The following is a 16,488-nucleotide window of genomic DNA, read 5'->3' as shown; positions in this document are numbered from 1 at the left end:
CACCATTTCTATATTTAAACCAGTTAACAGAATTGGACTAGTCTGTTGTTATACTATTATATTTGCAGTTGAAAAAACTTGTTTTTTTAAACTGCAAAACACATGCATTACCATTGGTAGCTTTAGCAATATTCTCCCAGTCCTCAGCTGAATATGTGACATCAATGCCTGTTCGTGAACGAGGTTCATAAAAGTTTCTACTTGGACCAGGTTTAACATCATCATTTTCAGGATGTGGTTGCCTAAAATTAACTTAACTTATCTCACTTGGTTCATGTATTTTTCGACGCTTTTCAACTTGTACATCCCATTATTGTTTTTTGCCAGTACATGTTTTATTATGGCCTAACCTGACTTCATTCTCAATATAATATAATAAACTGAAGACATGCTTACAGGATGAACTATAACCTGCAATACACGAAAATTCAGCAGTAAAAACATACTCTGAACTATAAAAACATACCCAAACTAAATATGGATTTTCATTTATTCTTGTCTGTGGAACAACAGTAGCTCTAACATAACAATACCGAATACTGTCAACAATGTTATTAAAGGTGACATCTTTAACATGCCCAGAATATTGCAAGTTTTTTTCCTTCTCTAAACGCCTTCATTGCACTCTTACTAGTAGCATATTCTTTAATGGCTTCAAAAGTCACATTAGGAAGATATTGACTTCCACTTTGCCAGTTACTTTTTAAATCTTCAGAAAATAGAAGATGTAGAATATCGTCAACAACTAACTTCCTACTTCAACTGTTATTTATTTCATTGATATGGTTATCAGTGGTAGTTAACAATAGTAGGTTTAAAGCTTCTGCCATAACTTTTTCTATCAAAAGTGCTTTTTGTGCACTTCTTGAACCAAGCGGGACACCTCTTATTAATAAATACATTTTTAAGTCATCTACTTTCCACTTTGACAAATCTACTGAATTAAAAACCATATTTAAACAAATAAATAAGAATAATAATCTAAGCTAATGCAATAATCGCTGGGTTTTCACATAGAATTATATATTTAATAAGACTGTTTTCTCCCAGGCGATCCCAAAATACAATGCGTGTTGTAATGGCGTCGTTATCTGGCAAAAGGTCAATAAGTAGTTAATTTTATTAGTTGCAAAAGTGAAAATTAAAAAACAAATCAAATTTAGAAAGGCCTTAATTCATTTTAAAATATTTGTAGTTATTGAAATATTATTTATTATTTAATATTAAACATTATTTATACTATTTAATCACACTTAGTAGAACGAGCACCAGAAAAATTTATGGTTAAAACTTTTTTTTAGGTCTTCAGCTTTATAATAATATGAATCCAGGAATCTGTCATATATTCTATACCTCTGATAAGTTCTTGAATATTGCTTTTGAGCTGGTGATTGTTTTAGAATGGCTGAATTGTAAAGTTTGTAAACATGAAATTGAAGGTGGACAGAACATATTAGATATTATTAAAAATCTTCCTATAATTCAAGAAAATGTCAGTTATTTTATGTGTTTTTTTTTTGGTTTCGAAAAAAACAGTAATGTTAAAAAGTTGGGAGTTGGTGATATTCGAGATGCTATAAATAGCAAGACCTCTGAATTGCTAATTGGTAAACCAAAATTATTTTTTTTTGAAAATTGCCAAGTTGATGAAAATAAAAACAACATAGACTCTATCCAAGTTGACCAGAACCAAATAACTTCAAAGGAACAGACAAGTTCAGTCGAAAATGCTGGATTTTGTTTTATGCTAGCTTCTACTCCAGGTAATAATTTTTATTATTTTTTAAAGATTACTTTAATATTTTGCAAACATGAAAAAGCAATACTTAGCGTACCAAGTAATTTTTTTTTTACATGTTACAAAATTTTTTACAAACATCATCCATTTGTATGTTCGGTGCTTGAATAATAATATATGTTTTTTTAAGTACATATCAACATTTAAGTATAATAATATATTAATTTAGCTTTTAAGAAATTATTTTCAATTCGAAATATGTAAGATACTTCAGGGTGCAAGAGTAAACAGATTTGTTTTTAAAAAGAAATAATTTTGGTGTTATTAATACTAACCAACTTTAGATTATTAAAAAATGAATAATATCTAATGTTTAATAAAATAATTCTTTTATATTATTTTTTGTTGTTGTTGTCTAATTAACTTAATTGCATTTTTAAAATATTTAGTTTGTCCTTTTTTTTTGGTTTTTAATTTATATTCATTTTTTTATTAATTATTATATTAGATTTTTTTCTGTGACAACACATAATTCTAATTGTTGCCTCCTAAGATTACTTCAGATAGCGAAAATGCTAAATGATTCGAAGTCATCCACTCTTCATCTACTAGAGTTAACTCTTATTTCCAATCTTTCTTGGAAAACATATATCAAATCAGTTGCAAAATTAGCATCTGCTAAGGTTGCATCTCTTTATCGAGCTCGTCACTTTCTTACTTTAGATTCTATTCTCTATCTCTATAAATCTCAAATCCGGCCTTGTATGGAATACTGTTGCCATATCTGGGGCGGTTCTTCTAATGATGCCCTTTCTCTTTTTGACAAGGTGCAAAAACGCATTGTAAACATAGTTGGACCTGCTCTTGCAGCCAACCTCCAACTGTTATCATATCGTCGTAATGTTGCTCCTCTTTCTCTTTTCTACAAATACTATTATAGGCACTGCTCTAGAGAGCTAGCGTCTCTTGTGCCATCTACTAAAATTCATTCTCGTGTTACTCATCATTCAATTAAGTGTCATCTTTTTTTCTGTAACTGTTCCTAAGTGCTCCAAAAGCGCTTATTCGTCTAGTTTTTTTCCTCGAACATCAGTTCTTTGGAATTCGCTTCCTTCATCTTGCTTTCCTGATTCATATAATTTGCAATCCTTTAAGTCGTCTGTCAATCGTTATCTTGCTCTACAATCTTCATCTTTTTCCTTTCAGTAACTTCCAACTTTAATTAGTGGCTGCTTGCAGCCTTGTTGGAAGTGAAGATGTTTAAAAAAAAAAAAAGAATCAGCAACAACAACTTTTTTGCTAAAACTTTCAAAGTTATTATTTGTGTAATACACAAATGATATTAAAATAAAGCCATTCTGCGACATATGGGTGTCAATTTTTTTATTTTTTTTATTTTTTTGATGATTTTATATGAATTGACTCTATTTCACCATTTATTTTGATAAATGAATGTTGCAGCAAAACATTTTCAGAAATATGTTCAGAAATTTTATATGCTAGAGATAAAATTGATTCAAATAACTCTATAATCACAACATCTTTAACAAACAGCAAAAGTTGGTTTGTTACAAATTTATAATTAATTTTATTTACTTTGATCTCTTTATCTGTGTACCCTATTTCTATCTCTATATATTTATAATTAATGTTATTTACATCCTTCTCATAAAATATTTTTTTAAGTTTTTTAATTAAAACATTCAACAACAAAGATCTACTATTGGCTAAGCTATTTGGCGTACAATAAAAATCTACATGTTATAGAACTTTTTTCCATCTCAAACCATTCTCATAGTCATTCCTTGGTTTATGTTTTAAAGTTTTTCATGCAGTTTTTTAGTTTTTCACTAATTGCTTTATGAGCAAATATTGGTGTTGCAAAAGTTTCATTAAGTATAAGTGTTTTAAGTACGAGATTAGAAGCATCTGTTTTTTCAATTAGAAGGTTTGAAAAAATTATATCTTATTTTTTTTAATTAATGAGTAATTCTTTACAGATTCATCAGGGACATGCCATTTCTGTAATAAGTCTGTACTAACCTTGTAATCCGGAACACAGTCTATTAGGCTCCTTCAAATTTATTTGAATTGTAAACAAAACATTTAAATAAAAAGGAGAAAAAAAACTTATTTAATTTTTAAAAAAGTTTTAGTTTCGAATTTAACCATCTAAATTTAATTCCAAGTAAAATAGTTAAAAAAATTAACAGATAAAGAAACGGTTTTTTAAAATTAATATTAATAGTAGAAATAAAACGGCGAAAAACCTACGTTTTTTCAAAATTAAAATTGAAACAAATGTAAACGGAAAAAACGAACGTTTCATTAATAATAAATAAAATAATTAAAAAATAAAATCGGCTCAACTTTCGTTCGTTTTTAAATTTTTAGGCTAACGTCTGTTTGAAAGAAAAGTCGGCAAACTCAGCGTTTGTTTTTCCGTAAATATTATGCTAATCGTTTGCACGTTTTTCTATTTGTCGAACCCAGTTATAAAATTTTGTGCCGACCTAAAACGGTTTTTTTTCGGCAGATAATTGCCGACCTTACTTTTCCTAATTCTGAGGGCTGATATATTATAGAAAACCTTTACATTTTGTCTACCTTTTAAAGTTATAAAAATAAACAAACCGCTTATAACGAGTACTTAATATCCAAACTTCTGGAACTAGGTACTAGTATCAAGACCGCTGATAATAGCAAACCGCTATTTATCAGCGGTTTGGGTACTAGTACCGATTTTAGTTTTGAATTTTTAAATGAAAAGACATTAAATTTAATTTTTTAAACAAAAACAAACCTTAATTTTTTGTCTGCATAACTTGAAGTTAAAATATAATATTGAGATTTTTTTCATCTATTACGTACACTGTTAGTTATAAAACAAAAAGCCATTTTTTTTTATATTTATAAAGAGTTATTTATAGAAAACTTATTTTTTTTTTTTTTTTAGTAAGAAGAATAGAATAAAAACTGCAAAAAGTCAGAAATTTAAGAACTACTGTTAATTATTAGAAAACAGATCGTCTTGCATTTAGAATTTTCTAATTTATGAAATTTTAAATGCGACAGAATTGATATTAGTGGCTTCTTGAAGTTAGGTTTTTAATATACTTTGAATAAATATTACATGCAGCGCTCTTCGCTATAATTATTTTTTAATACACAGAATGAAAAATAAACAATATACATCATTCGAATGGTTAAACAAATAAAAAATGTCTTCAACTATAAAGAACTTCTTTTTATTCATTACCAAAACGAAAATAAAAAGCTACTCTAAGGTAGGAAAAACTGAAGTGAATTTGTTTTTGTGTTGTCCTTGAAAAAGAAAAAAGTGAATTTTTATTTTAAATATAAGTGTTTATGGTTTAAAAGTTCATAACTAATTTAAGAAAAAAAGTTTTGCATTTTTGATGTTCTACTGATCAACCGAAAAACCTTAAGGATTACTTAAGTTTTTTAAAATTTTTACTTTTAAGTATATAGTTGTATTTAAGATGAAATCTGCGATGTTTTCAGGTTTCGAAAAATACTTTTGATAACGTATATAGTAGATTTAAATACATTTTGACAGATTCATAATGTATTTAAAGTCAGAGAAAATTCATTTTGATAATGATTAACAAACTTACTTTTGCAAAATATGTTGCACTATGGCATGCATCATTTTGAAAAAAAAAGTATTTGATAGTGGAAGTCAGGTTTGACTTAATTCAGTTTTTAAAACAAATGATTTAAATGAATCACCAGCAAACCAAGAGAGTTTAATAATTGAATCAGCAATAAGAGGCAGACCGACAAAAGAGTTTGATGAATCGAGTTTTCCCATTCAAAAGTGAAATCCATTGAAAAAAATATTGCTGGTTTCACAAAGAACAACATTTAATAAACGTGGCTTAATTTAATAGTTACTACTAACACTATTAAGTTCAGCATTATTATTTAGAGATAAATATTTCGAATTTTTTGAATACTTTTTTGATATTAATTCTAGTTTGACTATGACATTTTTTTTTTAAATGAATAAACTTTAATTTTCTTGCATTTCTTGACATTTTTAATATTATTCAAAATATTTTGAAAAACCTCCTTTAGGTACTTTATCTATTCGTCATCACAATGAAGGCACATGGTTCATTCAAGCATTTTGCAAAATATCAAAAAAACACGCAAAATATATGCCACTATGTGATATTGGAACTATTCTTCATTTTGAAATAGCTACGAAAAGGTATGAGAAATGCGAGAGTTCAAAAAAAACAGTAATGAAACAAATGCCAATTATGATAATCAAGCCTTTAAGAAAACCTATTTGGCTTAATCTAAAGGAAGGCATTTGAACAAGATTTAGTTTTTTTTTCATTCAATAATAAATAGACAGCAAGTATGTGACGTAATCGTCCACAATTGTGAAGAGAGCTTTTAAAATGAATTTTGAAAGAATTTTAATTTTTATTGGTTATACACAATTTTTTACTATGTATATCCATTACTATGTATACATTTTACTATGTATTCCAGTTGATTGAAATGTATATGTTATGGTATTTTTTTAATTAATTTATAATCATAAATTAATTATAATCTTAAATTTTTAATGCTTTTTGCTTGTTTGGTTTGTTTATACTATACTTATACAACATACATAGTAAAGTTTTCTTGAATAGTTAAAATTATTAGTTTTAATTTTTGACGCAATAAGGTTTTAATCACATAAATATTATTAATTAATTTATGTTATATAAATTAATATTTGTTTTAATTGCGTAACTATAAAATTACTAATATTAAATCAATAAAAATTTAACATTTTAATAAAATTTTATTTCTGTAGTTGATATAATAAAATATTAAATAATTATAGCACAAAACAGTGCTAATATAATATAACGAGTCAATATAATAAAGGGGCAAACCAACCAATTTTTGAAAATCCTTTACCTAATTTTTATTTATTTACGTCTTCTACAATATAAAGCAATACCAGAGCATCTCGTTTGTATTGAAAGTCTCTCGTTATTTATATCAAATCTGTTTTATAAAGTAAAAAACTTATTATTTTTTTAAAAATTTATATTTAGGTAGTTTTTACGAATTTGTATTATTTTTTTATGTATGAATATACATTCATATGTATGTACGAATGACAATATCAATTTAGTATTCTGCAAGTTTCCTATATGTATATAAAAATATTTAGGTTTCTTATATATATATAAAAGTTAGAAACGAATTATCTTTACTTTAGTGCTTTTAGCTTAACGTGGTAGGAAGAAATATTTGAGCAGCTTTGTCGCAGTGTTTTGAGCTTTAAATGCAATAAATCCAGTGGTTTAATCCAAGCTCCGGGCGTATTTCGTGTTATCGCATAATGAGCCAGGTGTTGGACATAACATTTAAAAAAAATTAAATATCTAAAACCATTTAATAAAACATGTATGTTATATTTTAGGTACTTGTAATTGTGAAAATACTGCCTACCCTGCTTTTGCTAACTACAATCAACTGCCGAGATATTAAAATTTAATAAAACTCATATTATTTTAGCTACTTTGTAATTGGTATATAAAAAAAATGCTACAAAATTTAAAATTTTTTGCTTAACTGTTCTAAAACTATAGATAACAAAGTGTTCGTAGTACCGAGGTCTGCGTAATACCTGGCCTGCGCACTGTTTTTGCGCTTTAACAAGCAAACAAAAAAACCCAAAATAAAATTTAAAAATCTTCATTAATTTTTTTTTTTTTTTGGTAACTACATGAAATTTTCTTCGTTAGTTAAAAAAAACATTTGAAGTGCAAAACAACTTATTGAAGGAAGAATGAAATTTAAAAATTAACATAGTACATATTACCATAAATACTATAAACATATACTACATAAGAAAAGTAACTACTATAACTTGAAACTTTCAAGTTTTTGAATCTTTTTATCTGCAGATAATATTTTTGAACAGTTTTTTGCATTTAAATTACATACAACATCACGTAAAACTGTATTTAAAAATTTTCTGATGATTAATCCACAAACATCTTCCATTTTATGTTTTCCATTTGAGCGCTTTCATGTAAGAATGGGCTTTATTTTAACGTCGCTCAAAAGTTACTTTTCAAAGAAGAAAAAAATGTCTCAAATGATCAGTTTTAAAAAGGATCAAAAAACAGTATTAAACCTCTATTAATGTCATTATACAAACGATTGAGTTTTCCTTCTTCAAAACAAATGTCTAATAAATATGCTTCGGAATTATTGTCAAAAAATAGATTATTGCAACCAAAGCACTGATCGAGCTTTAGCAACCACCTGGAACAATAACCTGCAAAAATATATACAACATTTTCGGTATCATTTTCAACAAGTGAATAAGGGTGATCATTATTAAAATGGGATTTTAGATTTTGGAACTTCATGGCATCATCTTCATCCAACTGGTTAGAATCTATATTTAATAAATTCTTCATATTTTTAAGATCTTTTGTCAAAACTCCTGAATATTTACAAAGACTTTTAATTCTAATTTTTTTTTCCCAGAACTTGCTTCACTTTAATGTAATAGTTTTCACCAAGCAGTTGCCTATAATGACCAAATCTTTGTTAAATAGGATCCAATTGAAGCTTTCTTACGAGGATATATATTAGGATATATTCACATCATACTTTTTGGTTAAAATTTGCTCACCAAATTTTACAACGCATTTACAAATTTGTATTAAAGCTAAATTGGTTGGATAGGATAAATCTGTATTAAGAACTTTTATACAATTGCATTGAGTAAGAAAATCAACAAAATTTTTCAAGGAATTAATTTTTGGTCTAATGAATTTTGAATTGGTTCCATAAGCATGTCTCGTTTTTGTGAACCAACAACTTTTACTATTTTTCAAATTTCCATTATCTGATAAATCAATTTATTGCTTTTGATGATGTGTTTTTGCAAAAAGTATAAAAAAATATTTGCATACAAATCTGTCATTGTTAAAAAAGAATTTTTATCTACATTTTTCGAGTCACTCGAAATCACAAGAAGATATAAGATTTTTCTTTCTATTAAATTACAAGTAGCGTTCCAAGTTGAACTTTAAAGCTCTCACTTTTGTAATAAAACTTTAAGGCACAAGCAATTTTTTCATAAAAAATTTTAAAACAAAGCTTTACAATTAGCAATGTTCTTTGGAGATTTGTTGTCCGGAAGCATTGTTTGGACAAGTGATGGGCAATTTTTAAGGGGTTTTTACTCTCATACTGAAAAACTTGTAAAATATCACTAAAATCTGCATATTATAAACCAAAAGTTAAAATTAAAACTTGTAATTGGTTAGGCGATAACTGATCTCTTGTTATATATGATATTGGAATAGAAAATTTTGTATGACTTTCAGAATCGTTAAAGGCATTTTTGAATTTGTAAGTTGGATCAATTAAAATGAAGAGCTTCTCGTTGTTTAATATTGGGTGATTAATAAAAAGAGTCAATTTTCCTGAACACAACCCATTAATGAAAAAATTAAGATTGACAACATGACGTCGCTGCAAAACAAAATCTTAAGTTGTTTTTGTTTATTTTTTTGTTTAAATAAATTTCGCTGTTCATATAAAAATAATAAAATTACAATGAAACTTTTACGTTACATAAAGAATATATATAAAATAGACAGGGCCTCAAAGAAGATACGGATGACTGGTGTCACCACAATCTTTTCATAGAGCCCTTTTTCGTTCGTTCTTTTTTGCTGCTCTGAGAAAAAGGCATTTAAAGTTTTAAATTTATCACTGCGTTTGATCCTTAACATTAAACCTAATTGTTTTTAGTATGTTTATAGCAAATTCTATTAATTTTTATAGTATAACAAAATAAAAAATAAAAAAATTAAAGTTTAAGCAATTTAACAGGTCATCTCGACATAATTATCTTAAAAGAATCTTAAATATGGAAAACTCTACAAATTAAATATCATAAGTCCATAAGTTTTATTCAAGTATTTAAACTCTACCATTTTATTAAGTTAATCAAATAGTGCTAATAATAATGAAACTTCTGCAAAATGAAGTTTAAAACTTAACCATTATTTAACGAAACAAATAGTTAGCTTTTTAAAATAATCATTTAGTGATGCAATCATTAACATCTAATGAACTTGAAAAACACTCTTAAAATAAGTAAAATAAAACAAGTGATACAAGTAACCAAAAGTTTCATTATGAAAACAGTTATTTTAACACTTTTCATTTTTTTAACTGTTGGAAACAGACTCTATAGAATATTTTTCAATTATTTGATGGTCTGCTTTGTTATGATTTTTGGGTTGTTTTGGTTCTATTTTTGGTATTTTATCATTATCATCCATGCAACTGACTTGAATATTTAGGTTTCGGTAGAAATGAATATGCTGTTTTGGAATATAAACTTTGTTGCATAGGTAAAAGAGATCCTTTTTTTTCAGTGCATCAATACCTCTTGGAGAAAGATACTTCTGCTTTTGTAAGTGTGTAAATGCTGCTTTTATGCGAGCTGTTCTTTTTGCTCACTTTTACATTCTTTTTCATAATTATATTTAAAGAAAAAAATATCATGAGTTTCTTTTAAAACTTTTAGTTGTACAATACTGGCCCACATAACTTTTTTTGGTTTAGACTTTGGATCATTAGCTTTTGTAGAATTTGATACTTCAATGCATTTGTTTGCTAATACTGCAGAGTATGCTGGAAATGCTTTTTCATTTTTAAAATTTATTTTATCATCATGATTTAACACAGGTAATACACAGGCGTTTTTTTTAAAAGCTTGCTCTATTGTTGTTTCCCATTGCATAGGTGTGTATGTTGTTCGATTTCGATATTGTTCTTCAATAATTGAGTGAGTGACATCATTTCAATCTGACTGTGTCCTGGTACAAATAATGTAAGCTTAGTTAAATCTAATTTGAATAGAGTCAATGCATCTGACAACATTATGTTCATCATTTTACTATGATTTTGGCCCCCACATCGATCACAGAAGAGATAAAATTGTGTTGCTCCTTCTTTGCTTTCAGATTTAACAAATTTTAATACTCCTGTACTTACTTCACAGTTTGCTTTTCCCCCTTTAATTTCGTTCTACAAATATAAATATGTCTTTAAAGTATCAATTTTTGTAACAGTGAGGTTATGATTTTGTAGACGCCTTGAATTATAAAAAGCTCCTGTTGTACTATATGGTGATAAAAGAACTTGACTAAGTCAAAAGCCGCAGTTACAATCAACTGTGTTTTTATTGCTTGATTCTTCTTTTCTTCTTTATAAGCTCGAATAAATTTTTTGTTGCTAACATGTTTATTATACTTTTGACAATCTTTATCACCCCTTTCTATTTTGTTCGTAAAATTTTTACAAGTTCCACACTGATCTTTCTTGAGCTTTTGGAATTTTAAACGAAGTCTACGTTTAAAAACTGGTATAACTTTTATTCCTCTATAAGATGATTTTTCTCAATGCAGTACCATATGAAGAGCCTATGCATTTCCTTTTAAGGAAATGAAGAGCCTATGCATTTCCTTTTAAGGAAATGCATAGGCTCTTCATATGGTAGAAAATTTACAGTTTCTTCCTCACAGAAAATTTACAGTTTCTTCCTCAAGAGCTTTCAATTAAAATTGAAAGCTCTTGAGGAAGAAACTGTAAATTTTCTGTGAGTCTCACGTAATGGGATTCAACAACTCTAAACGTCTGAACATGATTGATGACATTTTCTTCCCGTTCAATTAATATTTTTCTTAGATTTTTGTGACGACCTCTTAAATCTTTTTTGACATTCTCTGGAGCAGTTTTTTTGCCATCGCTGTGTTTACCGTCTGTTGTGATATGGTTAGAATATTAAGGAACATGGGTGCACAGGTACCCGTTTCAAGAGCATCATTTTCTTGGCATGGAAAGCTGTATGTAAATGTTCGGTGTCTGTTTCTTTCTTTTCCCACAATCTCCTTTTTCCTTCTTTGTTTTAGTTCTTTCTCTGTTTCTCTTGCCACAATGTATTGGCGCCTTTCATCTATACGATATTTCTCCGTAAGATTTACTATACACTGAAACAAATATTTTTATCACATCCTTTTCGCATTTCCTTACCCTGTACCACTACTTCCTTTCCTTTATTCAGGACAGTGATTTCTTTATGTACCAGTCTTCGGTACATAAAGAAATCACTGTCCTGTGTTTTTGAGGTTGTATCACAGAGAGTTGGGATAAGATCTTCAGTAATAAGTTTATTTATAAACAAAATACTTAAACTTTATTTTAATAAATATTGAAATACACTTCTTTTAATAAAATAAGTGCTTGCTTAAACTTTAACCCTCGGGCATATTAGTCAAGTTATGTACGCATTATGTTAAAGTACAAATTGTGTATAGATAAATAAATACAACTATTGATAAACAACAACAATAGTTAAAACACATAAAACACTTTGAAACAAAACACTTAAAATTGAAAAAAATATTTAGGAGGAGACCTTGCAAAAAAATTGAACATTTTAACGACCACAATGCAACGCCATTGTCTTAATAATTGCATAAAAAGTATAAAAATGTTTTTAAAATACAAAAAATATTTTTACTCAAAAATAATATTTAATTTTATTTTTTTGATTAAAAAAAACAAAGCATTATACAAAAAACTATTTTGTAGCAAAAAACATTTTGTCATGACTTTTTTTTCAGGAAGCCGTAACTCTATTCCGTAATATATTGGCGTAATTTAAGGAAGCCTATTTTCTCTATTGCCGTATTTTCAGGTAGCCACAACTCTACGCCTTTGGAATTCGGAGTCTTATTGTATTGTCAAGGAGAAAACTGTCCGCGGAGTAAGTTTTCCTGTCGGACATTCTTATCCGGAGTAGAACGTCCTAGTTTGTCCTATCCATCCGTCTAGGACATTTAACTCATGAACTGTCCAACGTTGGAGTAAATTGTCCTACTTTTTTGCGGATTATTTACTCCGGACCACTCAAGTAATGTGTTTTGGCGTTTATTTAAACGACGGTTTGAGAACTCTCGCATTATTCTACGACATGAAGAAAACTTTGATACTTTATATACTATGCATAATATTATTATAATTAACATAGTAATATTATGCGTCATGGAACTCATGCAAATAAACCTGAAGCTTTTTAGTTTAAGGTCATTTTTTACCGGTTTGAAAGTATTAAAAAATAAAAAATATGTTAACATGTTTAGAACTTTATATTTCGTTTAAGGTTTAAGTTAAAAAACACTAAATAATAAAAATTATTATGTTACCTTGATTGAAATTTATTCTAGATTCAGAATATATATATATATATATATATATATATATATATATATATATATATATATATATATATATATATATATATATATATATATATATATATATATATATATATATATATATATATATATATATATATATATATATACACACACATTTAAACTCAGTATTATAAGTAAAATTGATTTTTTTTAAAGTGAAGTTTTTTCACCATCTATAGCAACGCCCCTAGTAACGGCAATTTCCTGACTTTTTGCGACCTTTATTTCAATTTATTTATTATTTAATTAATTTTTGCGACATATATTACAAATACATGTTTTTAAATGTGTTTAAATGCAAACAGAATTCTTTCTTTCGACCTTATACAAAACATAAAATTGAAAATGAAAACTTGAAATTTTCAAGGTGTGCTCTTTAATAATTAATTGAGGGACTGTAGCAGAATCACAGAAAACTCATGATAATATTTTAAGTTTTGAACTATTGTCTGAAATAAAAAATGGATTTTTTCTTTTTGCTTTAACCGTTTAGATCTGTCATTTTGATAGAAAAATTTTTATCGAAAGTTTCCAGACCAGTTAAAACGTTCTGAAACCTTGTAGTGCTTGTTCTTCCAAGGTGACAAGTAGGATGTTTACTATGACAGAAACAAATAATTTACTTTCTCTGCTCTTTGCTAAAAATAATCTCAACCCATAAACCCTTCTTTGTCATATATTTTAATTGATTACCTTCCATTCTAAACCAGGAAAATAAATAAAAAATTAGTCTAAAACACACAAAACTTTACTGTCTTGCAAATGAAACAAATTGAAATACTGTGTGTTCAGTTTATATAACTTGTATAAATCAAAGATATAAAAATTACAAATGGATAATTTTTAATAAAAGTAATTAGAAACATTTTTAATGTATTTAAATAAAAAAAAAATAAAAAATAAAAAATAAAATAAAAAGTCCTTTCTAAAATATATGGTTAAAATCATTGAATTTTTTTATGCACCGCCGATTCGGTTCGTAAAGTCCGCAAAAAGTCAGGCCGACTTATTTTGCGGATTAAAACAGTCTGATCGTTAAATTTTTTACAAACCATAATCCGAAAAATAATTTATGAACTGCTAGCAGATTTTTATTTTGCGGATTTTTTTTGATGTTCGGATTATTAAACCGAAAAACTTTTACGAATCAATTTAACTTTAATTTGCTTAGCGAATTAAAGTTAAATTGACCGTTCGCGTCACCATTAAATGGTGTGGTCCAAATAAATTACATTTTTATTGTGCGCGTCCTATAAATAGTAGATTTCTTTTTTATTTTCAATCATTCCTATTTGGAAATCTTAAGCCAAAAAAAAAACGGTAAGCCATTATTATATTATTTTGATTTAAAAGTTAAGAATTTTTCAAACTCAGTTTTTGCGGGTTTTTTTTTTTTTTTTTTGTGGATCAAATTCTTTGGCGAATTAATTCGCTTTGCGGATTGCTTCAATTATTGAATTGATCCGATAAAAATTTTATTGTTTTATTTCTTCTACTTAAATAGAAATAGAAATAAAAATAGATAAAAATAGAAATAGAGATAAAACTAGTTTGAAAAATTGTAACGTTCATTTCAACAATTAAAGCAAATAATTAGTTCTTTTGTTGAAAACGTTATGCATGTCTTTAAAATATCATTTATTGTTAAGACAAATATTTAGAAAAATTTTCAAATAACTTTTAAATAATTAGTTCTTTTTCGGAAACTGTTGGGGTAGACCCCTTTAGTTAAGTAAATATTAACATGGAGAAAGTCTTGTTCTTCTTTTTCATCATTCACTTCATCCATTTTATTTAAGAAATTAAAGTAAGTTTTTTAAAAATTGCATCTACCAAACTGATTGACTTTTGTCAACCAAATTATATACTTTGACAAAAAAATCTTATAATGTAGGTCATTTACGAAAAGTTTAAGTAAATACCAGCTAATAATATTAATGATACAAATAACAATGATAAAATAAAATAACCAAATGAAACAATTGCAAGAATGATAAGATAGTTTTATAATTAAAAAAAAGCAGTATTCATTTTTAAACAACAATAATTATAAACTAAAGCAGTTGGAAACTGCTTTAGCTTATTACTATTCTAGTTAAATTCTATTAAATAAACCGTTCCATTAATGACATACAACTGCATAAACAACAATGACATGTTTGTTTGATTAGATAAGTTATACTTTATGTGGTTTAAGAAATAGTACAGCAGACATAATACAGGAGAGTTATACAATATTTCTAAGAGCACGTTAAAAGTAATTAGAATCTACAACACAACAAACACAATAACATTACGGTATAAATTATTACAATAACACGTAAATGGTATAAATTATTACTGTAAATAAATGGTACAAAACAGCAATAAGATATTATATAACTACAGTTAAATGATATTTTCAATGTTACCTGAAAATTAAACTAATCCTGAATTAATTGAGTTGAATTCAATTTTTCCTTAACTATTGGCAAATGATTTATAAAGTAATCTTAAATTCTAAGAAGTTTACTAAATAAAAACCATATTTCAACATTCGGCAAACTAAAATAAATTAATGGCAAAATTAAAACCAATGCACAGTGAGACAGAAAGTGCCAAAATACCAAATAATCAATATCAGCATTGTACGGTGAAAATTTATTATAATGGTGAAGAGATGTTCATTAGAGGAAATATCCAGTTAAAAAAACATTAAATATTAATTTAAGCGTAATTTTATGCGGTTATTTACACGTTAGTTTGACATGTGTTCCAAACCGCTATTTTGCATTTTTTATTTATCAACTTTCTTACGCTACTATTTTTTTAAATTAACTTTAACTAAAACAGACAGTTTTCGATATTTTTTTTGCTACTAACCTTTACTATTAGGTATCAGATAAACTATCCTTTAATATCCTCCAAACATTTGACTATGTAAATCTCATGATAAATGTATGTAAATATCATAAATATTTTGCAACTTGTAGCTGTAAAAAAATGTTATAACAAAAGATTGGTCTTCGGTTAATGGTCAGTTGATGAGAAATACTGAACATGTAAAAAAGATGTTTTGCACACAAAGAAAATCTTTCATTACTGTTATAATATATAAGTTTTGTAAATATAAATCTAAAAAAGTTATTTTATGACAAAAACATGCATTGAAAAGTAATATTTTTAATGTTTACACTGATAAAAGTTATCTTCTTCATTAAAAATATTTCGTATTTTTCACCAAAATAATTAATTTTTTCAATATTGTTTTTTATATTATATAATTACATGTTTATTACTTTATTCATGTATTTTATATATAAATATAGCTATTCTAATAAAAAAAACTATGAAAATAATTTTGGCACAAAAAAATCCGATTTTGTCCCACTGTGCAATGGTAACAATTTGTTACATAAATATACTATAGTTAGG

General features: G+C 26.8%; 1 protein-coding gene across 6 annotated transcripts in view; it reads left to right on the top strand.

Moving 5' to 3' along the window:
- LOC136076920 (uncharacterized) overlaps positions 1 to 6,335 on the top strand; it is a 72,566-nt gene extending 66,231 nt beyond the window's left edge. For all 6 annotated transcript variants that reach the window (XM_065790791.1, XM_065790789.1, XM_065790787.1 and 3 more), the window contains 2 exons: positions 1,302 to 1,763; positions 5,840 to 6,335. In XM_065790791.1, coding sequence (XP_065646863.1) covers positions 1,302 to 1,763; positions 5,840 to 6,084 — 707 coding nt within the window. In that variant the 3' untranslated portion in view covers positions 6,085 to 6,335. The remainder of the gene's footprint in view (positions 1 to 1,301; positions 1,764 to 5,839) is intronic.
- Positions 6,336 to 16,488: the final 10,153 nt, after the last annotated feature.

This window comes from Hydra vulgaris, chromosome 02 (assembly GCF_038396675.1).
Source record: "Hydra vulgaris chromosome 02, alternate assembly HydraT2T_AEP".
Classification (NCBI taxonomy): Eukaryota; Metazoa; Cnidaria; class Hydrozoa; order Anthoathecata; family Hydridae; genus Hydra; species Hydra vulgaris.
The sequence above is the reverse complement of the archived record's forward strand: the minus strand, read 5'-3'. Positions and strand labels throughout refer to the sequence as shown.